The following is a 23,779-nucleotide window of genomic DNA, read 5'->3' as shown; positions in this document are numbered from 1 at the left end:
TTTCTTAATAAAAAAAAAGTAGTACTTTTTCTAATTTTGTTGTAAAACAGGTTTCAACTATTTTTTCGGGTAGACCCGTCAGATCTGGGTCCGGAACATAGAGTAGAAGACCCGTCGGGTAAACGGACCGGATACGAAACCAGTATAATATAACGGGTCTGGGTCCAGAATAATGAATTCCGGCCCGGATTCGACCGTTGACAGGTCTACTTATTTTTTAGTTGAAATCAACTCTTACTTCCATTGAACCTTTTCCCACACTCTATTATTCTATGCGGAAAAATCAACTACTTGAAATGGGAAGATCCAGATTGGTAATTATATCCGTTCAGAAGGAGAATTAAAAGAAAAAAGAAAGTCCGTCCAGAAGCAGCATCTGGTAAGTGGACAAGGGGCACAAATGGTTGCAACCGTTTGTGCGGGTTGTATTCATTTTTCACGGCGCGTAACTTTTATTGTACACGATGTAACTTACTTTGCACACGACGTAATTTTATAACACTTTTTTGTGGGTCCCACACATGGCGTGAAAATCGAGTTACATGGTATAATCTGAGCCGCACAAATTTTTGAGGCCACACCGTGGCCGTTCCTGCCCCATTTCCCTGGTAATCATTCATGTCAGACAGATTTGATTCTTCCATCTTTGATCATTCATTTAACAGATCTTACTCTGCTGCTGTGGTAATATCTTTCTGCACAAGATCTTTACTCTGTCTCCCTCCTTATCTACCACGACAACATGCTGACTGATTCAACTCTCGGCTTTTAATTTTTTTTTTTATTAAATAGAAATGAATCCCATCAGAATCTAATAAATCATCAAGTCAGCGGAAGCCACCACACCACTTATGGACAAGGCAAAAACATTTTTAGAAGAAGGGGCCTCTGCTACTACATTTTTATTTCCCAATCAGACTTTCACTTGTGTTCTGAATGTAAACCCAGACCATGTGTTTACATGTAAGTAGGCTTTCTTGACTCCTCCCCCAAGTTTTCTGGTTGAATTTTGGTCCAAATGCAGGAAAATTATGAATTCAAACTTCCCTTTTTCTGTCCTGACTTTGGTTCCTTTAGAAGAAAATAAAAAATGAAACAAGCATCACCAACCAATCGCTTTTACTACTTGACAACTAACTTCTTCTACTACTGGTTCCAACATTTGATATACAGAAGATAGATAGGGCGTGATTGCGACAGTCCAAAAAAAAAATGGTACTGTATCTTCCAGCTCCAACTAAACCCTTTCAACATTAATTGGTCAGTTTAACAGGTCACGAGATGACAGAGAAGTCGTAAACATACCAAAACCACAAACCAAAAAAACTAAAAGTAGCAAGTAAACCAAACTGTCCCAAACAAAAAACAAAAAAAGAGAGAGGATTTTTTTCAGTTGTTTGTTCGTGACGTGGTGGTGTGTTCTTGAACCCTTGATGTCAACTGTCATGTTTCTGGTTGGTTTCTGACTTTGACCTCCCCTAAATTAATCATGTACTAACATGTTCCTTCTTTACTTTTAATTTTTAATGGGCAAACTGTTTCCTTTTCATTAATTAGAAACCTACCCAACAAATCAAAAATCTTTTACGTTATCCTCTAACCAATCCTCGAATCAAACTCACAACCCCCCAAGTGCAAGCAAATATTTATAGTATTGCTCTTTGTCTGCTAGTGGCGGTCAACCCTTCCTCTTCCTTTGCATATATATATATGCTTTGGTTCTTTCTGGCCACGCAGTTGCTGGTGGCCATTACCATTAAATATTTTAACTAATGTCACAGGTAAGTCTATCTATTTGTCTTAATTTTTGATATGGAAGAGAAAATTGTTTTTCTTCTCTGAAGGAATTGGAGCAACATATATATATATATATGTGTGTTATTGCAGCAGCATTTTTAGCCCAGTGCGAAACGAAGAAATTCGTGCAGAAAAGTCACAGCTTCTGACCTTTTCTACTGCGCAGAAAAAGTCTGTTTGTGTTACTTAGTATTAGCCCTTGAGTTTGACCGCTGGAAAATAGAAGAATTAGTCCAAACAAAGCTCTCCGGCTCGGCTGTATTCTCCGGCTTTCAACGCAAATATGAATTACAATTCCCATTGCATTGACAATGATAATCATAACAAAAGTCATGATAAGAACGCGTGAATGGCTAATGCCAAATGATGAGATTAATTGACTATCACCATCCTCCTATGCTAACTGCATCCGACTCAGGATGCATTAACACATTAGTAATTAATTAAAATATCGACAGCATTTCCTGAGATGCGGTTGCCTGCACAACAACGTATCGAAATGGTTCTTGACAGATTAACCGAGTCATAAAAATATCCTGAGATGGTGGCTCTGCTTTGGCTTGAAAGATAGGATAGCCAAAACCAAAGTGGAATGGCACCCAAAATTTACCAAATATTCAACGCTTTCTCTTTTTTTACTCGATTCATTTTCCACTGGATTGATTGAACACAAGATAAAAGTGATGGTCGAGATGCTCGATCGTGGCCAAGAATAGCGATTGGAAGGAAGGAGGATGCTGTAAAGGATTCAAATTTGATGGGGTAACAAAAAAATGAACGAATATATTACTCTCTAGATGCTTATACCAGGCACTTCTCCAGAAAATGCAAACCTCAAGGCTATTCATTACAAAATTTCACAATCGTCCTATCACATTTTAACAGGGGGAGAGGTGTTGATCCTATACATTGCCCCCCCCTTCCCCCAAGTAGATACATTTTGTCTGCGAGCCTAGCCGTATACTATGAACACTAAGGAAAATGTGGATAAAAGAATATATAGCTTCTGTACTTTCTATACGTGTTTCTAATTACACGGATGAACGCCAAATCCTTCCTTCGAAGGATATTATAATAACGGAGACATCATCGTGGTACCTTCTTCGATCCCCTTGTGGTATATCAAGCAATTCATGAAAGTCCATGCCTGCAGTATAACAAGATAATTGAGATTATCAGAATTTTTTATTTTTATTTTTTTGCCTTTTTGGGATGCTACATAATGCCATAAAGATGTCTTTGTGAAGGAGGATTTACCAGCTTTCTTAGCAGCTCGAAATAACACTTCTTCAACGAGATGTTGTGCAGGATCCCCCTCAGGAAATGAAGACATGAAATTCTCAACTTCAGTGACAGCTTCTTGGTTGGTTAAGTACTGGTAGAGGCCATCTGAAGAAAGGATCAGAAATCTGTCTCTTGGGCAGAGTCTATGGTGAAAAAGAGACGGTGAGCAGGTGATGTAGGGCGAAGTTCCAACATAGTGGATTCTGAACATTTGCAAAAGTGCATCATTCCACTTGGGCTGCAGAGTGACAGAACAAAAAACGGATACTCCGTGTTAATTTGAAGTTTTTTCTCAAATTCGTGTACGAGTTGAAATTCCACTGGCATTGGAAGTTGTAAAGTATAAAAAGAAACACTGTAACAAAAAAAAATGAACCACACATCAGATTGCTAGAGCGAACAAGACCGAATTGTTCACCATCTAGATCTTTTACTCACTTAACTGGAGAACTATGCAATTAGAACTCATCTTTTGCAGATTTCAAGCTTGCATAAATTATATTATTCAACACAGCCTTTGCAGGTCATAGAGAATTAGTACTAAATTCCAGTATGCGTTAATATGGGTGCATTAGGATTTAAGAACACTGGGAGACAAGCGTATAATTTGTAACCAGAAGTACCTGCTTGAGAAAGCCAGCTCCAAAAGCCCGAGTAACCTTCAAGGAACCCTTCACTCTATCATTCACGATCGCCAAACCATCATCTGGATGCTCACTTCTAATTCTCTGAGACTCCTGAAAATTCGCATGCTAGCAAAATTCAGTACATGCTCGAAACAATTAACTAAAAGGAGAATCATTTGTACCCTCTCTAAGAAGCATGAACAGAATTTTCACCTCTTTTACAGAGGTAGCATGATCCACGGTGAGTTGGCGAGAAGTCAAATGATGCAGACTGCCGAATTCATCGCCATCAAATGCTTCAAGATCATTCTGATTTTCCTCCCTTATCCTTTCCAAATCCTTCCGTACCTTCCCAAACCATGGATCAGGTTCGCCATTTTGTGCTAAAACTGCTCGGCTGTCCCCGACATTCATCAAGTAAACATCATCACCCTTCATCAGCATCGCCAAAACGCAAGATCCCATCAGAGCCAACTCAGGATTCTCCACCAACATCATATCTGCTATCTCCAAATAGGACGCCTCGGTCTTCCTCAGAGCCTCCGACAATGCTTTCAACACATCCATATGATTAATACCCGCCACACCATCTGGTCCCAAATTATTAAACATCTTCAAGTCACCACCCGTATCAATAAATCCATTAACCTCCATTCCTTCTGATGGAACAAATTCCCGATAGACCCCTTCTTCCCGGCCAAATGACTCTGACTTGTCATTCCATAACAATCCCTTGAGCTCCTTACAAACATTGGAGTAGAGATTGTTCAACAGAAAGTCGGTGGCATCGGGGCCGTTGAATCCATCATAAATCCCAACAAAAACCCAACCCTGTTCATCGGAAATCACAATATGGACCCTATCCTCGCCAGCCTTCCCCTGAGCCCATTGCACGTTTTGGCTCCCAAAAGATTCATTTCCATCATCAAAATTGTGATCATCAGCTAAACTCAAACGACAGCTCAGATTATTGTTACTAGTACTGCTATTACTACCGCTAACCGTGCCATTCTCGTTATTTTTCTCAACCCAGCTCAATTCTGCAGAACTCCAAAAAGATTTGGACATGACTTTCTTGAAATTTCTAATTAAAGCCCATTTCTTGGGTTTCGGCCTGTACCTCTGAAACTGATCCTCCTGATTCTCCAGGGGCCCAGAAATGAAGCTCCGCTCAATGGGGCCGGACAAGAAACCCCTTTCGATGGGGCCGGAGCCGGGGCAGGCGACCCGGGGAATGGGGCCGGACCTGACCGAGGAAATTGATTTCCGGGGAATGGGCTGGAGGGGAATGGAGGCAAACAAATTAGAGCTCTCGAAAGCGGCAGCCTTGTCGAGGGAAGCGTTGTAGGGGCCGAGGTCGATGAGGGAGGTGGAGAGAGGCGTGGAGGTGTTGGCGGAGATGGAGGCCCCGGAGATGGTTCTGAAGGCGGCGGCGTGGCTGGTGGTAGTAGAGGAGTCGGAGGAGGAGGAAAGGATGGTCTTGGAAGAGGAGTCGGGCCTGATGTAGCAGAAGGAATGGCCGAGGCCTTCGTCCAGTGGGTCGGAAAGGTAGACGGCGATGTCATGATGGCGGCGGGATATCTCTCCAGCATCTCCGGCGAAGCAGCGGTTTAGTTTAGCTATGCCGTTTCCCATCGTGATTGACTAGTATTTCTGTTGAGAAGAACCCAAACGCGTCGGAGCCGAGGACCCTTTCACACCATGCAGCCAGCGGCGAGAGCTGATTGAGCTTAGGAAGTAGGGGAGCAGACAAAATCGCTGCTTACTAAAATTACTTGCTTTGCTTCTTCTTCTTCTTTCTTTCTTTCCTTCGCCTAGTTTTATGAATTTGAAAGAGAAAAGCAGAGAGCTGGGGTGAATTTGAGCCTTTGAGAGGGAGAGAGATAGAGACGACTTTTCGTTTCAAATGACAGAGAAGGATAAAATTAAAGCGATGGGAGGGGATGGGGATTGGGACTTAGTGAAAGGGGTGGTGGAGAGTTGACTTTGGGAGCTAAAAAATGATGATGACATTAATATATAGGAGTAGTAATATAATAATAGGCCGTATTGCTAAGGAAGGAGGAGTAGTAGTACTTTGGTGACAAGTATATTTGTTTATTCAGATGCTGCAATTGGTGGGATCCTCAAGGAAATGGCTTCTGAACAGCAGGAGTTGACTCTGAATTCATAAATTCATAGCAGGAGGTGGTGGTGGTGGCGGCGGCGGCGGTACCGCTTTTCAATTGTAGTGGTGGTGGGAGGAGAATAAATACCACTCCTCCTGCCACCGAACATTTCTTAATCAAAAATTCAGCAGTCCTAATAAAAAAAAAAAGATTTTCAATTCGGGTGGCTACTGGCTACAGCAAGGATTTGCAATTTCCTTGATTGGGGAGTACTTGTATTTTTTGGAAATTGAAGCAGAAAAGTAACAAGCCGTGTGGGGTTGAATAATCAAACACTAATATACTGTCTGTAATACTAATATAGTGGTGCTGCTGACTACTCAAATACTCATATACTGCTGCTTGCATTTAAAATTAAAACAAATATAAGTATTTAAATGCTTCCCTCCGATGAGAAAGTTGGAAAACTTGCAAGTTTTTCAAAGTCAAAGGGCTACAGTTGGCTTTGGCCCTCCCCCTCCCCACAAAATCCCCTGACCATGAGATACATTAGATGGGATAGATGAGAGAGTTGAAGAGACAAGATCCCACGTCCAAACTGCACTCGAATTATTCGATGCCACATCAGCGTCTTGACTTTGCCATCTGGAATCCCGGTCTTACGCGTGGCCGTATGACACCGAATTTCCTAAAGTGTTTCTATTGTAACAGTGCAGCATGAGGACAGTTTAGCCGCGGTTGTGTTTTTCGCATTTTGAAACCGAAAGGGCACTGTAATTGTGTGTATAATCATACTATAATTATATCTTTTGTGAAGGTCGTTGAATTTTTTGCATTTTTTTTCTTTTTCTTTTTCTTTTGGAGCTAATAAATTCATTTCTATTGTCAATGCCTGCCTGCCTCGCCTATTTGCCGTGAAACCCCCAAACACTTCCTTTGGAATTGTCGTGCTGCTGGTCCCGACATGAAAATTAGGGGACTCTCCATGAAGAACAATTATCCATGATTCTGTTTCTGCGGATTATATCTATTATGATATTACTACGTGAGAGTACGGCTATATAATAGCTAATTTGAATTTGAATCATTCATAAAAATAAATTAGCCTAAATATATTGTTATATTGATAGTAGGAGCAAATTAATCAAAAAACTTTAAAATTAAATATGAGGGGAAAAATAGTCCATTCATATTATATTATTACGTGAGAGTAGGATTACATAATTATAAGAGTATAAATTTGTATTTTTTACAAGGATAAATTAATCTAAAATTTTATCATTCTATCTGTTAGTCATCTCGGGATGACTAATCCCATCTCCCCCATAAGATTATTTTATTCCATGAATAAGGAATTAATTTGGTCAAATAAGATGTGTCATTTCATATATAAAATATAATCAAACATGGGTTGACACAGGATGATTAATCTCTAATCATATATTATCTCATGAACCAAACCAACCCTTAGTTCATATACCGTTGTGTATACTGCCAAGAGTCCTATGTCGGACAAGAGAGGAGTAACGGGTTGATATATAATTTCGAACCCATGTGTTATTAAACACTCATTTGAACCTCCATGCAATGCAATAGTGTTATAATTTTGACTATGCCAAAAAAAAAAAAAAAAAAAAACGATCAGCTAAGTGTCAGGCGGGCTTAAGTGAGTGCCACGTTCAACAGCCTAAGAAACGAAAGAGTTGATGCCGAATGGCGTGTTCCATGAAGCCTTTCCTTGGATTTTAAGCAAAAAAAGAGCTGTCAGGTTCAGATTTCAAACGTGGATCGAATTCAAAGAACGTACCAGAATAAATCTATTTGACATTGACAATGGAGAGACAGCTGAAGGTGACAAAAAACATGAATGCATTGTTTGACTTTTAAGTTTTAGGCAATTATTTTACTACTACTTATTACTATAAGAAGATTTGGAAATCAACAGGTGGTTTCCCGTTCAGCAATCAATTGTGTTTGTTTAACGAGTCAATCTCTCGGATCGTTCATTAAACATTTCTTAGTAGTATATTAACAGTTGGTGCTTTGATCCATTCTCCCGGAGAAATACACACTATAACAGCCGCGGATTGAACAAAAGTGAAAAGTTTGAATTCAACTGTTTGGTCAACGGACCGACAACAGCAGAGTTAGAGGGGATGCAGTGAACCAAATTTATTGGCCTGGTGACTTTTACTCTTATTAAGCAGAATTAATCAATTCACGTGCAATTTGTAGTTCTAATATCAACGGACAAGGCATCATTTTCTCCGGCAGGCATGAGCTGGCGTAACTTCCTTTACGTGTCGCCCCGCCTCGTTGGGTGAGAGACGTTTTCCATTGCACCAACGATCTGCATGGAAGACCAAACCAAATTTTCACATTTGCTCTTTTTTTTTCCCCTGTTTCTAAAAGTCAAAAGAATTTTTAAACGCTCAAGTCCAAAGAACTTTTATCTCGAGTCAAATAACATTATTAAAAAATAAAAAAAGGGTTAAAGGGCTCACAGAAAATTTCAACCCTTTTTGTGCATTAGTTGGCTTGGAATGATAGAATACAGATGTCCAGGTCGCTGGCCGCTAATAAATGATGGACAAACCAGTAAAACCCTTTTCTGTATGTAGTCTTTCTAACTTTCACTGAAAGATTAATTAAACTACTCGATATTCGAATTGAGTACAACTTAATAAAAATTTGTTCGAACTTAATTCGCCAATTAATCAAACAAAATTTGAACGGTATTTTATATTATATAATATTCAAACTTGATAAAAAAAAAATTAGTTGAAACTTAGTTTGACAAATAAATTAATAAAATTTTAAATTCATTAAAATAATCAAATAAATTTGAACGGTAAAGATATATTCCGCTATGTGCATGCTCTAAATCCAAACCATGAGCTTCTATCTATTAAATCCCAACTCCATTTGCTTAGTTCGACTTTGGAACTTCCACCCCAGACTACTACTTGGCAGGGGTGGCAATGGGGCGGGGGATCCTTCCCCCACCTCTCGCTCCGTTGTCAAATAACTCCCCTCGTCCCCCACCTCTTGCCCCCCATCTCCCGCCCCGCCCCTATCCCATTTCCCTCGCGGGGGGAAAAAATCGACTTATCATAAATGTTTGTTTACAATAATACAATTGTAAACAATGTTAAATGAGATTAAAAAGCTGTCAAGATGGAAATAAAGCACAACAAGTCAAGTTACAATCAGTGCGGAGGAAGGGAACCAATCGAAATAAAAAAGGATTAAGAGCAAAACAGGTTGGAATTGGATAGCTTAGTCTTTGGGGGGCATTAGAAATAAATCAACAATAGTCCAAGAAATTTTTTCAATTGTTGCAGCGGCCGTTGACGCTAACTAGCGTTGTACTTATAAGTAATGGTGCAATTTAGAAAATTTAGGATTATATTATATATATTTTTTTTATTATATGCGGGGAACGGGGCGAGGGATGAAATGGGTGTATGTTTCCCCACCCCCGCCCCGCCCCATTTCTACCCCCCGCAGTCACCCGCTCCCATTGTTATTCTTACTATATACTTGGTGTACTATATGTATGCTTACCCAAACAGTAATCCGCCGAACCCACATCCGCAAGAAAAACACATATAGCCACATCCGCAAGAAATATATACATCCATTAACGAGGATTACAAGTTAATCTTAGTTCCATCTACCGGTTTTTGAATGCTAAGTGTTTTTATTTATTTATTTTATCAACACAATTTTTGCTAACCCGCTTCTAAGGAGAACCAACACAGAACTAAACCGCTCTTATGGGCTAGAACAACTCTATATATAAACTGTAAGTCATGAGATTTGATGCCCCACCTTGCAGCTAAAAGGTAACTTAAAAGTTCTAGTCAAAAAATTTATCTGTCTATGACCTATGTTTAGACCATATGCGTTGGTCATGATAACATTAGAACTTCTTTTTTTTTTTTTTTTGTTTGGCACCAAATATTGTGACGACTCTTTGCTAACATTAGAAGTTTTTTTTTTAAATTATATCTTTCCAGAAAAGTTTTTACAAGAGATCGCAGCTCAAACGGGAAGACTTTCGATGGGCTACTCCTACTGCTTGTTAGGGGTGAACAAAAATACCTGCTAGCTTGAAAATCTGCCATATTCGATCAAAAAATTAGAATACCCAATTAGTATTATTTGATCACGTCAAAAGAGAGTCGGATACTCACTTAAATGCGGAATGGGTTAGGGTCACATAATTAAAAATCTGCGAGTACCCGACCCGTCCAGCATGTATATATTTTTATTTTTATACACATACTATAAAATAATACATTTTTAGAGTTAAATAAGCAATTTTATTGAACAAATTGCATTACAAATATGGAAGACTATATTTTATTTACAAAATTTATTTGTAAAGGTCATGATCTTATATTTTTTTAGAAAAGAGTTTAATTATTGTGAAATATATCTTAAAAAATGTGCTACTTATTTTAAATCTTTATTGATTTTGAATTTTTTTGAATTTTTTTTCATTTTTCTTCACAGGTTTGTTTCTTGGTGGGAGACTTTTTTGAGAAAAATCTTTATTAAATTTTAGATGAATATGTAAAACATAAAATTAAATTAATATAAATAAATTTTTTTAAAAAATTAAATGATAAGTCGGACGAGTCGAATACCCGTTGATCTAACCCTATCTTAGCGGGTATTTGATAACCAAGCATCGGCTAATATATGAGGCGGATAAGGATCAGGCTGATCCGTAAAAGTGTGGGTCAAATCAACCAAATGCTGCACGGGATGGTTACCCGACCCGTGCCTACCCTAGTGCTTGTCAGCTTCATCTCAGAGGAGTTTAAAGCCCACCCGAAGCCCAACAACGACACGGCAACCAACCCACACTTGTACACAAAATCATGACAACCTTTGTCAGCCCCCTTAGCATAATATCATGGCCCGTTCTTTGTTTTTTTTTTTTTTCAGTTACTCGTAGAAAACAATTATAGCGAAAGTTGCTTAGAAAAAGGTGCAGTATTTTTCTTTCGAACGTTTTGAAAAATCAGTAAATGCTTTCAAAAGCATTCTCATGGCCACTATTGACGATTAGCTTTCTTTTAGCCTATAAATAAAATAAAAGCAATATTTTAAACAATTATAAAAACAATAATAAATTAATTCTAAATAATCTATAAAACATATAATGCCAGAGAAGTTGTTGTTAGTTTAAATAATTTTGGTCATTTTTTGAACTTGCAACTCAATCCTTACAAAATTTCCATTTTTACTCTAATCACTTCATCATATTTTGACATTATAACTACTCATAACCACCTTAGTCTAACTATCAAATTCTTATAACATTATAAACCAAAGTTCTTTAATGAAAATTTTATATCAATTTGATTTACGTAAAAAAATTCACATAAAATTTATATGTTTTAATTATTTTTAAATTGTAAGCATAGTGGGTGTGTCATTAACACTAGTTTAGAATATACCTTAGTATGTCGCAAAGTTTTTTTTTTTTTTTTTTTTAAGGGTCAAATAAGGTAGAAACTTTCTATTTTTAGTCGTTTGAAAACTCATTTGATGATTATAATTACTTTTCAATGACGTTCACTATTCAAATATGGACGGAATTGAAAAAAAAAAAATCACTATTCTACATCTAGATTACAAAAATGCATTAAAAAAGAGAGAGTGGACAGATGGCAAGCGACATGAGACCGAAATAGGCGACTGCGGAGAAGGGCGGTTGACGGGTAACTGGCGCCAAATTTTGGAAGCCCAGTAGTTTTAGGATCTTGGGAAGGCAATCAGTAGAAAGGAAAATGGCCCTCGACCATTTTTTCTCCCCCGATTTACTGCTACTTGGCTAAATATCTCCGGCTTCTGTACTTCTTAAATGTCCACCAATCAATAAACAAAAACAACCTCATATTCTTTATTCGTCTTCATTTCACAGGTATCCCAAAAAGAAAACCTGGCAATTTTTATGTCTGAAAGGCATCTCAATCTGACAATTGATCATCTGGGAAAGGAACGGAGCCTCTTAAGGGTTAATTTTTGTAGTCCCCAACCAATATGTGTTTAATCCAGTTTCCATTGCTTTATGTGCTGTGTACCATGGCATATCATTTTGTGTTTTGATGAATGCGGTGACTGTTCAACAATGCTTATATTGTTCAACGCAGCCACGTTTTGGGGTCAAAAAAATTGCAGCACACCCTAATGGCAGGTTTCCTCTGTTTCCTGGGAAACCGCTTGATAAGACATGATAAACCGTTGGATGCATTATATTGATTATGGGCCATTAACATTATGATTTTTTTCCCTATTGTTTTTATGTTCGACGATTATCATGATCCATTTTCTGGTGGTTAATGTCGGTTTTCATAATTTTCTATCAGGTTCTCAGAGCGTGCCAGTACAACTGTTGACCTGATCATTTTCTAACTCCAAGCCATTGCACCACTAAAGCTGATCCAATTGTAATAGATGGGAAAGAACATTCCACAGCAAGAGCCTTCCATCACTTTGAAGCATAGTAATCCAGGATGTATGAAAGGCATACTTCATCATTTCAACAATCACAAGTGGCACCATGTCAGGAAAAGGCTTGTACATAAAACAAGCAGCGGTGGCAAATTGGCAAATGGTGTAGGTACTTAATTCTGCTCGTTCACTTGGCTCTTAATTGCTCTTTTTTTGCCAGGTTACTCGTGTAGTTTTAGATAGGCCCCCGTCTTTCTAAGTGCTCTTTTCTCGTCACTTCAGTCGGCATGCATGTTTAACTATGTGACCTTCTGCGACCATAGCATCAGTACATATGCAAGTGAAGTTGCTCTTGTGACAAATGTAACGTCTCATGTTTGAATATACCATTCGTGGCCTTATTGATGCTGGCAATGCAGTTGTTACTACGCAAATTTTAGTACATGGGATCTGCACAATTTCATGATCTTGGCGTGGAAAGAACGTTTTAACTTCGGTCTTGCTATTGAAATTTATGTGGATTGCTACTTTTCAGTGGTTGAAGATTCAGGAAGTAAGCTGAACACAACAAATGCTGGGCAACCGCAGGAAAAATTAGAAGCTGAAACTGCTAAATCTTCTGTACGTACTATATATCTTGCCGGGCAGCAAAATTTGAAGATAGATTCGCAGTCTTTTTCTCTACACTTCTATTTTAATACATAAAATTTTAGTCGTAGGTACTTATAAATGTCATTGCTAGGATTAGGATAAGGATAGGAAGGTTGCCCATTTTTGGAAAATGTTCTAAGAGATTTTTACTTTCAGGATCATGCAAAATCTTCAGACTCTAGTTCAGGGCACAAAAGTTCAATGAAATCTCGAATAAAAGCCTTGATTACTGAAGAGGTCTATAGAAGAAGAATCCGTCATCGCCGAAGCTCTTCCTATCCCACAAGATTGCCATTGGAGCGGAAACCTTCTATCCATCATTTAGATGTCTCCAGTATAGATCCTTGTGTTGAAACTAGCTTCAACGATGAGTCCCTGGATCACCAGGAAAATACACTGCATTCTTCTGTTTCCATCTTACTGGATCCGCTTCCGCCACAGTTTTGTGGTGAATCAGTCGCACAGAGCAGGACATGTCACTTGTGTGCTGCCATGCTTACTAAGAATTACTTGAGGCAGAGTGAGGTTAATGAGCATGGGAAGCAACCAGTTAAAGATCATACTCTTCTTCAGGACAAGTTTATATGTGCAATAGAGCCGAGTAAAATTGCTTCACTCCAAGAGTCAAAGATCTTTCTGGATGCGCTGGATTTGCTCAACTTAAGGGAGGAGTTATTCCTGAAAGTTTTACAAGATCCAAATTCATCATTGTCGCATCATTTACACAGCCATAGGGCATCCACTCTAAGATCAGGGTTAACGAAGTCTGTGTCATTTCCTGTGCCTGGCTCCTCAGGCGAAAGACCTTCTGCATCCAACAGTCCCAGGTGCAAGAAGGAATTGGGAACTTGTAAAGAAGGGGAACGTAAATCTCAAACTGAAGAGGACCTAACTTCGAATGCATTAGCATCTCAAGACCTGGACCAGATTTTGGCAATTAAAAAAGGCAAATGCACGGAGGCGGAAGACCCAAAACAGCTCTGTCCCCAGGATAATGCTTCTTTAGATTCACTGAAGGAGTTCAAGACCCATCATATGAATAAACTTATCATGAAACGCTTCAAAAATCTTAGGCAAAAAATCAAACATGCAATCAAGGAGAGCAGAAAGGAGAGGCAAAGAATTGTCATGGATGCAGTCCTCCATAAAATTCCTTACGGGTATCCAAAAGATACTAAGGAAGAGGATGACGTAAACAAGGATGTAGTTGCATTGAATTGGAATAAATGCATTCCTCGGAGTTGGAGTGGTTCTTGGAACGAGCAAAATTCTGCAGTTGGCAAGATTGGACAGCACGGCATTAGAAGAATATCATCTTTCAATGAATCATTAAGTAGATATAACCGACTACTTGAGTTATGTTTTAACAGAGAAGAAAACAGTCGCACGCCCGATCGATCAGAGTTGAAAACAACAGGGACCCATTCACCTCTGGATGGCAGTCCTATATGCCTGGGAAGGATCCTCTCGTTACCGGATCTCAGGTCATACTCCTTTTCCCGGATTGAGAGATCTGCCACGACAAGTTCTTTGGAGATGCCAATCAGGCCTCTTTTAGGTGGAAACCAAAATACAGAAAAAAGTAGTATTTCTGAACAAAAACCTGTAACTTCAGAAAAACAAATTCAGTCAGATGGCCTTCTCGAAAACAATAGTGAGGAAAAAGTCCCCGAAGTTGGTGACTCTTTGCCTGACTTGGCTGGCTCCAATAGAAGGGAGAGAACACTGGACCATGACGACGTTATTCATCCCACAAGGGATTCTGGACATGACTCTAAGTTCGAGGAGGATGCAATTGCTTCTGAAGGTATGTTTTGGAGGTTGTTCCTTTTCTCAAGTAACAGCTTGAAATGTTTTTGATTGTGCTCAGTTCTGCCCTTTCTCTCACCCTTTAGAGCTTAAAATTTATTTCTTCCATAGTGAAGACCATCTTGTTTTCATCCAAAAAATTGGGCAAAAGTCTGATTGCCCTTACGAAGAGCACCCAATTTTAATTAACTGCATCACTAAATATTAAACCTATGAATAGTGGTAGAGTTTAACTATGAGAAGCACCTGGTTAAAGTAATTATCATAGGTATAGACTGGATTATGAACTTTAATTTACTGTCTGACGCGTTCTTATCTGTTTTTGGTCGAGACCAGATTTAGAACCTGGGCCGGCGGTCCTGATTCCTGGGGAAGAGGATTCTTTATTAAACCTGCAGAATGATCTCAGGATGGATCCCCTCGGCTTGAATGAAAGCAATATTAATGTTGAGCAAGTAGAAACTTCGCTGAAGCAATCCTACAATGATCTATTGCACGTCCAGGTTGACATGAAAAATAAGGCTGAATTCAATTATGTTAGAGATGTGCTGGAGCTGTCTGGCTTCAGTGGAACCGAGTTCCTTGGGAAATGGCATTCTGAGGAGCAGCCAGTGGCCCCGTCAGTGTTTGAGGAAGTAGAAGGTTGTTTAGTAGCTCAAGCTGATTGTTCTGGAAATGAAGAAGGCGGCAGCTGTAAGCATCTGCTTTTGTTTGATTTAATCAACGAGGTACTGTTAGAAATCTACGAGAGAGCATTTTCTTACTGGCCAATGCCTTTAACTTGGCGGTCTCATGTCCATCCGATGCCTGTGGGATACCACGTTCTGGAGGACGTTTGGACAGATATAAACTGGTACTTAAGGCTAAGGCCTGAGGTGGACGAATCACTTGATAGTGATAATGCGATAAGCCATGATTTATCAAAAAGCGATGGCTGGATGAACATTCAGTTTGAAGCAGAATGCGTGGGGATCGGGCTGGAGGACTTGATATTTGATGATCTAATACAAGAACTTGTTTTCACCTGAACGTTCCTTGGCTGGATCAGGTTCTCATCTCAAGCGGCAGTTGTGATTTTGGTTACGTATACAATTTTCCTTCCATATATTTTAGTATTGCTGTCAGTTTTCTCTCATTTAGAGATGCGACAAATTTGTGGGACACAAATTCAAGCATGGACTTGTGTGCTAGGTTCTTGCGTGTTGTATGGCTGAGTTTGACAGTAATGAGTCGTAAAGCGCAAATATGGATATTTTTATTTTGACAAAGATTAGATCAATGCTCTAGATTGTCGCACGAAGAATTTCCAGCACCACGTATGGCTGAGTTACAGGAAGAAGACACAAGCAATCATGGCACAAGGGACCCCACCAGGAGAGGGAGCAAAGGGGATAAAGGAAATGCAGATTTTTGTTCTGAAATCTGTGCTCGACATAAATTGCTGTCTCAATGCAAATTTCCAGACTTACATTCAGGACTAATAACGGAACCAAGATTCAAGAGTCCAACAGCTACCTATATCAAAGAACAAACCGAGAATTAGTGTGGGAAACTTGGAGAATCAGGAATCATGGTTCAGCCATACCGGAATATACATCTCATTGATCACAATTCATGGCAGTGCTGGCCGTGAATCAGGATAACTCTCGCACGTAAATGCAGCCCACTTTCGTTTTAGCTCTTCTGGACTAACAACAGAAATGAAAACGCAAGGATTTTCTTTTCTTGTTTCTGAAAGGGGTAGCCCCGCCTGAGATTAAAATAACACACGCACAATCAAAATATATCTTTTCCAACCATTGGGCCTTGATGCAATTGTCAGGGAAAGCTCTCTCATTTATTAGTTCAAACTCCACCTAGTACGTCGCACAAGAAGCATAGTGCTTCTTATTTTTTAAAAATTCAGAGGGTATAATAATGCACTCGTCGCCTCTTTAGGCTCACATATCTTGATTCTGATTTCTTGGTCTCCTGACTTTTTCAGAAAAAAAAAAAAACATTGACCTCCTTGCCTCCATCGCTTTACACTTTTCCATCACCTCTTCCAAAAGGCGATCCCTATACACAGCCCAATGAGCCACTGAGTTTGGTTCAATGGCCACTAAAGAGGGACTTAAAGGGTTATAGGTGGGAGTTCAAATTTCACCTGTAGCGAAAAAGATTCAAGGGTGATGTCAAAGTATCCCTTTGATCTAATCAGGTCTGTATTCTAGAATAGAATAGATTATACAATCGTAAAAAAAAAAAAAACATGGCCCACTGGATTGACAATCAAAGAGCAATGGCGTCGGGATTTTGTTGGCTTGTTGCATATCAGCATTTCAAATTAATCACTGCGACTAACTAGCCCATTCCACTTTCAATGGACAATAGCATCACAAATCCAGAACAAACAGAGCAATCTTTTTCTCAACTTCCTTAATTTGGGTCCATGTATGAATTTTGCTGATTAAAATCTTCATGGCCCTAATCTTGCCATCGGATTTTTGTGCAGTAACATTCATACCATCTAAAACTAAAGAGACCACCGGAGTCCTGAGAGCCCGATGGATTATCCATCCTCTCCCTAACATGTGCCGCCTATTAAACACTCGTTAACACACTTGCGCCCATTTGTTCTTCCGTCTACAAGATGAACGTCTCAACTTAGAAGACACATTTATCCATTTTAACTTTCAATACTTTCCCACTTCAACTACATTTTTACAAACGCATGACACCTGCAATACCTGTTACTGAGTGCTCATCGGAGAATTAGGCAAAACCATGATTTCTCACGTAAGTGAGTTGGGCACATAAAAAAGAGATTCTACTCCATCAGTACTTCCACAACCAATGGAGTAAGTTCATTTATGTCCCACCAATTATAACTTTTAATTCGGAGAAATGAACAAAGCCCCTTTACTTTTCTAATTTTCTGTTGTTCAGTCTTTGTGCACAATGGTATGATAGAATGGGTCATTTCATGTGCAGAAAGCTGACGAAGTAGGACCACAGGCATTGGAGACGCCATGTGGTGGGAGAGAAAGTGTACTATTCTTGAGATTTTAATAGTGAGGGTTTCGGAACTGTGGGATTTTCTGATCCTTAGTGGGGTTTGTTAATGGCCCGGATGGTAAAGGGCGAACCGATTTGATGCCAATAATTCACTTCGCTTGAGTTTCTTCTAAAAGAATGGTGTGCGCGTGATCTTCAAAAGAATGGTAGTCCGTTTTTTGCCTTTTTTTTTTGTTTTGAGAAGATTATTCCAAATTGTATATGTTCTCCCTTTGAGGAAGAAATACCCACTGATTATTAGGTAAGAAACAGGAGAAGTTGCCGAAAGTAATCTGAGGTTGTGTTTGATAATTCAATTGAACATTTAAATTTAATAATGGATCAAAGAAGTTGCGAAAAGTAATTTTGCACGTGTTTGATAAATCCAATTAAGCACTTAAATTTAATAGATTTAAATCTTAACATGTTTAAACGAATTTCATAACAAAAAATTAAATATTTGAATTAATTAAGTGTTACTGAATTTTTTGGACAAAACTTGATTTGAAAATTAAGTGATGGGCTATTCACCGCTTATTGTGATATACACTCAACTGTATCAGATTTTGTCCATATTTTATAACGCAATTTAACATTTAAATTTAACGGGTTCAGATCGGGTTCAGATTTTAGTATATTCAGACGAGTTTGATAAAAAAAATAGAATGTCTGTGATTTTAAATTTTCTAGACAAAACTTGTCTCTGAATCTTTCGCAAAACTTGTTTCAAAAAATAACTTGTGTCGAATCTTTGCTACTCCTTACTGGCTGACAACCCCCACGGCTGAAACACAGCTTTGTGTGGGAGCATAGTGCCGCTTGGAGTAAGTGTGGTGGGTGGCTGGTCGTAGTAAGGGTGGTGGGTGGCAGGTCGTGCTCATAGTCGGAAGGTTAAAAACTTCCTGCGGGATTGACGCACCCTCCCCTTTCTTCCTTTTCAGTTTTCACCTCCCTCTGTAATCTGTCCGGTGAAGCGGATGTGACTGAGATATGTAACCTGAAACCGTCAATCTGTTTGATGTGTTGAGTTTCTCAAGAAAGGGACCAGCACCTTTTGCTTTATGATTCTACTAAAAGCAGCAGAGAGGAAAATAAAAGAAGAGGGAAAATAAAACCCATCAATTCAGTGAAGTCAACCGCAAAAAATATTCTGTGTAGTGACCTCTCCTTTTAAGCGGGACCTTAGACGCATCGATCCTCTGAAATTAGTCGTCCAAGCGCTTAATAGAATACAGATTAGGGTGTACGTCGTTAAAATTTAAAATTTAATTTTTATACATATATTATAAATTTAACGATGATAACGGAGTAGTATATATATTATTGTTGTATATGATTTACTTTAAAAGATATATATGTGTATCACTAACAGTGTAGTAATGTTTATATTATACTGTTAGTGTAACGCAGATACTAGATATATGTCACGAATCTAACGATAATAATAATAATATATATTATTAGTATATATGATTTATTCTTAGAAAATATATATGTATATGTATATGTGTACATATATATATATCGCTAATAATATATAAACTAACATGTCTATATCCACGTCTCATATGTAATTTAAACTCAAAATGAGAGGACGTGGCCTTGTGTGCACGGGCGAGCACACACACATATATATGTATGTATGTATATGTATATATATATATATATTCCACCTTTGTAATTTTGAGATCTTCTAAAAGTTTCATTCTAGAAGTAAAAGAGCTTTTCCATCCGAAAACAAATTTATCCATGTTACTGTAAATTTTGCTTCTAAGTAAATAGTAACTATTAGGTTCATCCTACGTTTAAGAACCAATATGCCTTCTCACGGTCGTGTTATGTAATAATTTTTCCTCACCTGGTTGTTGATTGGACAAAGTCAAGAAACTACGAAAGTTCCTTCATAAGCATGCAATTTGGAATTAATGAATGCGATATTATCCATAAATTGAAACTAGGCTTAATTACATAATATCGTCCCTTGTAATTAGGTATTAATAGCAAATCGTCCCTTGTATTCATAAAATTCATACATTACCCATAGATGATAATGGTCAAATGTATTTTTTTCCCCTTCATCGCTGCCTTAATGGTCTAATGTGTTTGGTAGTAAAAAGATAATTACGTACGGAAGCACAAGACAGTCGAGTGGAAGAGTTCAGGTGGTTGTAGGAATAGAAGAGAAGATCAATTTTTCTCCAATTTTGCTTCGTTTTGCTGCTGCAAATTAAGGATCAGATTATTATTTTTTTTTATCCTTTGACTGGAGGAGTGTATGTTCTACACTGATGACAGATGTTTCTCCTTCATTCCCTGTGCTTTCGTGGAGAAAAAGGAAACTTTCATTAACTTAAATTAAACTTCCATTGCCGAACTGCAGTTGGTCAGAATCAGATAAGTACATTTGTTTCCTTCGTAGACAAACTGATCTTTGACCCGCTTCAAATTATGATCAGGCTTTAGAACAATTATGATAGCAACGAAAATGTCTACCACCAAGCAAAGTGGACGAAATCAATAAAATTTTACTGTCACATTATTATGATATCTTAGAAGAATTATTGTAGGATTATTGTAGTGTCATGCTAGGTACAGATAAGGCTCTAGAACAACCGGGATCGTGGACAGAATTATGATAGCAACAAAAAAGTCTACCACCAAGGCAAAAAGATGGACGAAATTAATAAAATTTACAATTACGTTGGGTCATATCGGAGCAGATAGGTTCAATTTGAATTGGCAATACAGATGTCAACTAGTAACATCTGACAACACTATGGTCCTTAGCAAGTACATGAGCAGACGACATTTCAAAATTGTGTGGCGGAGATTTGTTGCTTCATTCATTTATTGTACTCGCCATTAGTATACACGGATGCACCAGTCCTAAGGCGGTAAACGAGTCAAGCCGAGTCGAGTTTTAGCCTAATCGAGTCGAATCTCGACATAATTTCATTGAACTCGAACTAGTTCGAGTTCGATTTCGACGAACTGACAATTTTAAACTCAAGCTCGAGCTCGAAAAAAATAAAAAATAATTATTTTATTTTTTAAAAAATAAATAAAATAATATTTTTTTAGTAAATAATAAAATATTAAGGATATACATGTAATTTAAAATTAAAAAATATAATATATATACTTAAAACAAAAAATTAAAAATATATATACTTAAAATAATATATATATACTTGAACTCGCGAGCTAACGAACTTAATATTTTGAATTCGAGTTCGAGCTCGATTTCGACTCGAGCCAGCTCGAATTCGACTCGAGCCAGCTCGAATTCGACTCGAGCGGCTCGGTTCTTTTGCAGCCCTCCAGTCCTACTGTCTGTCCAATTACCAAACACTCGTGGTTTCACTTTTAAATTAAAAAATATAATTAATTTATAATCTTTTAAATATATATTATTTAATGTAGGTTATTATTGGGTGTAATCTAATTTATTTAATGTAAAATTATTTAGTCATACTCTATTCAATGTAAGTCATTTTAGAAATTTAGTAAGTTAGATTTATTTATTTTTTCAATAAAATTAACTGATTTTTTTAAATTTCATAAAAAAAATCAAACCTATCAATGTGAGTAGTTTGTTTTGAGCCGCCATCCTCAAATTTAACACCAGAAAATCGAAAACAAAAAGGATAAAAGGAGATCGTAATTTTATAAAAATAACAATCAATCCAACCGAAATTGTTTGACGGCGAGGAGGGATATTTTTTTGTGGAGTACGTGCACTTCCAGAATACACTAGCGTAATAATTTGCCCTCGTCCTGGTTGCATTTCGTCTAATCCGTTTACTGTTTAATAGCAATAATTTGGTGGCCTTTCTTTCTTTCTTTTTTTTTTATATTCCTTTAATCATCTTTTGAGAGTAGGGACTGTACAACTTGTTTGGACGTTGATGAGACCATGAGAGCGGAGATGGATTAGAACCATAGAAAACGACAGATACGTGGAAGCAGGGTGACCTGATGCCCGGACCCCCGCGGGGGGAGGGGGGGGACCGCCCGACTTTCATGGGGATTACCATCATGATATCATACCACGTGGACGGTCCATCCATCCCCTTACTTCCAGTCCTCCACTATAAATTTTTGTCATGGCTCATTCGTTCTTCTGCATTGAAGGATTACTTGTTTTTTATCTCTTTTCTCGGTTCCCGTAAAAATCTCTCAATCTCTTTTACTAAGAAACAAAAAAGAATGTCGTGCTGCGGAGGAAACTGTGGCTGTGGCGCTGGCTGCAAGTGCAGCGGCGGCTGTGGCGGGTAACTTTCTTACTTTTCTTCCCTCAAGCAATTGCCTTGGACGTGCGTGCATGCATTTTTTTCTTTTTCGGGTTAAAATTCCGGATCAATAGCCTCGACCGGTTTTCTCGTGTAGGATCTATCATTTTCATTTTGGTTTTGATCTATCAAGCCTTCTTCGCTTGTAAATTTGAATTTTTTAAAAAAAAAATAAATCTGTTTTTTTATTATCTTTGACGGTGGTGGAAAATTTTTCGTCTAAAGCATAAATCAGGACGTCCTGTGGGTTGTGTATCTATCTAGCTGCTGTCTTTAAATTAAAATCTGGAGTCAGTTAATTGTCTTCTTTTTTGTGCGGACTGATTTCGTGATGGTGTCAAATGATGATCGCAGATGCAAGATGTACCCCGAGTTGAGCTACAGCGAGAACACCGCCGCTGAAACTCTCATTCTCGGTGTTGCACCACCCAAGACGACGTACGTGTCACTATATTCTTTTATCAAAATTATTTCAATTTATTACCACTAATTTTCTATTAGGCGGCACCTTTGAAATCGGATCTGAAATCTGACTTGATATGTCTTTTACTTTGGCATGGGCTGTGATAGATACTTGGAAGGGGCCGGTGAGGAGGCTGCAGCTGAGAACGGAGGTTGCAAGTGCGGACCTGACTGCAAGTGCAATCCCTGCAACTGCAAATGAGGCGGTGTTTTTAACAAAACAAGCAGAGATGATGACTAAATAATAATCACTAGAAATGTTTTAGCGTGTCGGTTGTCGGTTTGTCAGCATCTGTCGGGGGGACGTAGTAGTAGTAGTAGTAGTAGTATAATATCTTCTGTCATCCTATCATCATCTGATCTTTATGATGATGATGGGTCACGGGAGTCTCCTGTAATAAAGTGGCCATGGATTCCCAGTGGTTGCTTTGGGTGTCCCTTCTTCTGTGTGTATTAATTTTAAGGCAGTAACCTGTGCGTTGCTGGTACTGTTTGTTCCTCTGCTTGTCTGTATGTTGGTGGTCAGGAAGGGAGTTTTTGAGTATGATCAAAGCCTAATGAAAACTCTTTTGTTTTGTATGTTAACCAGTGTTCAATAGATCTTCCTGTGCTTTGTAGATGTATGTGTGTTGCGTCTCGCACACCGACTTTGAAATCGGCAATCTGTCTGATTCATACAAACGCTCGAGTTAATGATTTTTTTTTTGTTAATTGCATTTACTTTCTATGAAGTTTGGTTAAAATACGGATTAACCTCGCAATAGGATACGGATCAACCTTGAAAGTTTGATTTTTCTTGGGAGAAAAATTGTGTCTTTTACCTTTAAAAATCCAAAATAGTTGGTCAAATTTTCTCGATTAATTTACCGGCTAAATTGGTGAAAAAGATCTTAAAAGGTTTGTTTGAAGGGATAAGTGATCTTTTTGGTCAAAAAAATTTTGTGTTCGAATTTTTTTTTGTCAAATATGAGAGAGATGAGAGTTGCGTAGGTGAATCATTTAATACTTGTAAAAAATGTGGTGTGAGTAATTTATTAAGTGGATAATCCTTTGACTGTGAAAGATGTGTTGTGAGCAAGTGTTCTTATCAAAGACTTATGGTCAAAATCCCTTGAACGTTTTGTTCATAAAAAAAAAAAATTTTTGACGAAAAAAAGGAGAAATTACCAAAAGCAGCAGGTGTAGTTCATCCGCAACCGGTCATCTACCGACATTTTCCCACAGGAGAAGACGAATCGGACGG

General features: G+C 38.3%; 3 protein-coding genes across 3 annotated transcripts; 2 read left to right on the top strand and 1 right to left on the bottom strand.

Annotated features, from left to right (window-relative positions):
- Positions 1-2,560: 2,560 nt before the first annotated feature.
- On the bottom strand, positions 2,561-5,625 carry LOC113775540 (probable protein phosphatase 2C 4). The gene is made up of 4 exons (XM_027320470.1): positions 3,921-5,625; positions 3,705-3,818; positions 3,055-3,319; positions 2,561-2,944 (listed from the first exon to the last, which is right to left on the bottom strand). The coding sequence occupies exons 1-4, from the start codon at positions 5,340-5,342 to the stop codon at positions 2,829-2,831; spliced, it is 1,917 nt and encodes a 638-aa protein (XP_027176271.1). The 5' UTR covers positions 5,343-5,625; the 3' UTR covers positions 2,561-2,828.
- A 7,282-nt stretch (positions 5,626-12,907) lies between these two features.
- Positions 12,908-15,774, top strand: LOC113772989. Its single transcript, XM_027317505.1, has 2 exons — positions 12,908-14,789; positions 15,053-15,774. The coding sequence occupies exons 1-2, from the start codon at positions 13,139-13,141 to the stop codon at positions 15,772-15,774; spliced, it is 2,373 nt and encodes a 790-aa protein (XP_027173306.1). The 5' UTR covers positions 12,908-13,138.
- Positions 15,775-21,907: 6,133 nt separating this feature from the next.
- On the top strand, positions 21,908-23,115 carry LOC113775897 (metallothionein-like protein 1). Its single transcript, XM_027320945.1, has 3 exons — positions 21,908-22,056; positions 22,429-22,512; positions 22,645-23,115. Exons 1-3 carry the CDS (start codon positions 21,992-21,994, stop codon positions 22,736-22,738), a joined length of 243 nt encoding a protein of 80 aa, XP_027176746.1. The 5' UTR covers positions 21,908-21,991; the 3' UTR covers positions 22,739-23,115.
- Positions 23,116-23,779: the final 664 nt, after the last annotated feature.

Source organism: Coffea eugenioides, chromosome 6 (genome assembly GCF_003713205.1).
Source record: "Coffea eugenioides isolate CCC68of chromosome 6, Ceug_1.0, whole genome shotgun sequence".
Taxonomy (NCBI): domain Eukaryota; kingdom Viridiplantae; phylum Streptophyta; class Magnoliopsida; order Gentianales; family Rubiaceae; genus Coffea; species Coffea eugenioides.
Note: the sequence above shows the minus strand (reverse complement) of the source record. Positions and strands in the feature narration are given on the sequence as shown.

Excerpts from the sequence above, each read along its gene's own strand:
- LOC113775540 (XM_027320470.1), bottom strand. The coding sequence starts at position 5,342 with ATGGGAAACGGCATAGCTAAACTAAACCGCTGCTTCGCCGGAGATGCT. Across the intron at positions 3,320-3,704 it reads GAGCTGGCTTTCTCAAGCAG|CCCAAGTGGAATGATGCACT; the intron begins GTACTTCTGGTT and ends GTCACTCTGCAG. Across the intron at positions 2,945-3,054 it reads TCGAGCTGCTAAGAAAGCTG|GCATGGACTTTCATGAATTG; the intron begins GTAAATCCTCCT and ends GTTATACTGCAG.
- LOC113772989 (XM_027317505.1), top strand. The coding sequence starts at position 13,139 with ATGAAATCTCGAATAAAAGCCTTGATTACTGAAGAGGTCTATAGAAGA. Across the intron at positions 14,790-15,052 it reads CTCAAGTAACAGCTTGAAAT|GCGTTCTTATCTGTTTTTGG; the intron begins GTTTTTGATTGT and ends TTACTGTCTGAC.
- LOC113775897 (XM_027320945.1), top strand. The coding sequence starts at position 21,992 with ATGTCGTGCTGCGGAGGAAACTGTGGCTGTGGCGCTGGCTGCAAGTGC. Across the intron at positions 22,057-22,428 it reads TGCAGCGGCGGCTGTGGCGG|ATGCAAGATGTACCCCGAGT; the intron begins GTAACTTTCTTA and ends TGATGATCGCAG. Across the intron at positions 22,513-22,644 it reads GTTGCACCACCCAAGACGAC|ATACTTGGAAGGGGCCGGTG; the intron begins GTACGTGTCACT and ends GGGCTGTGATAG.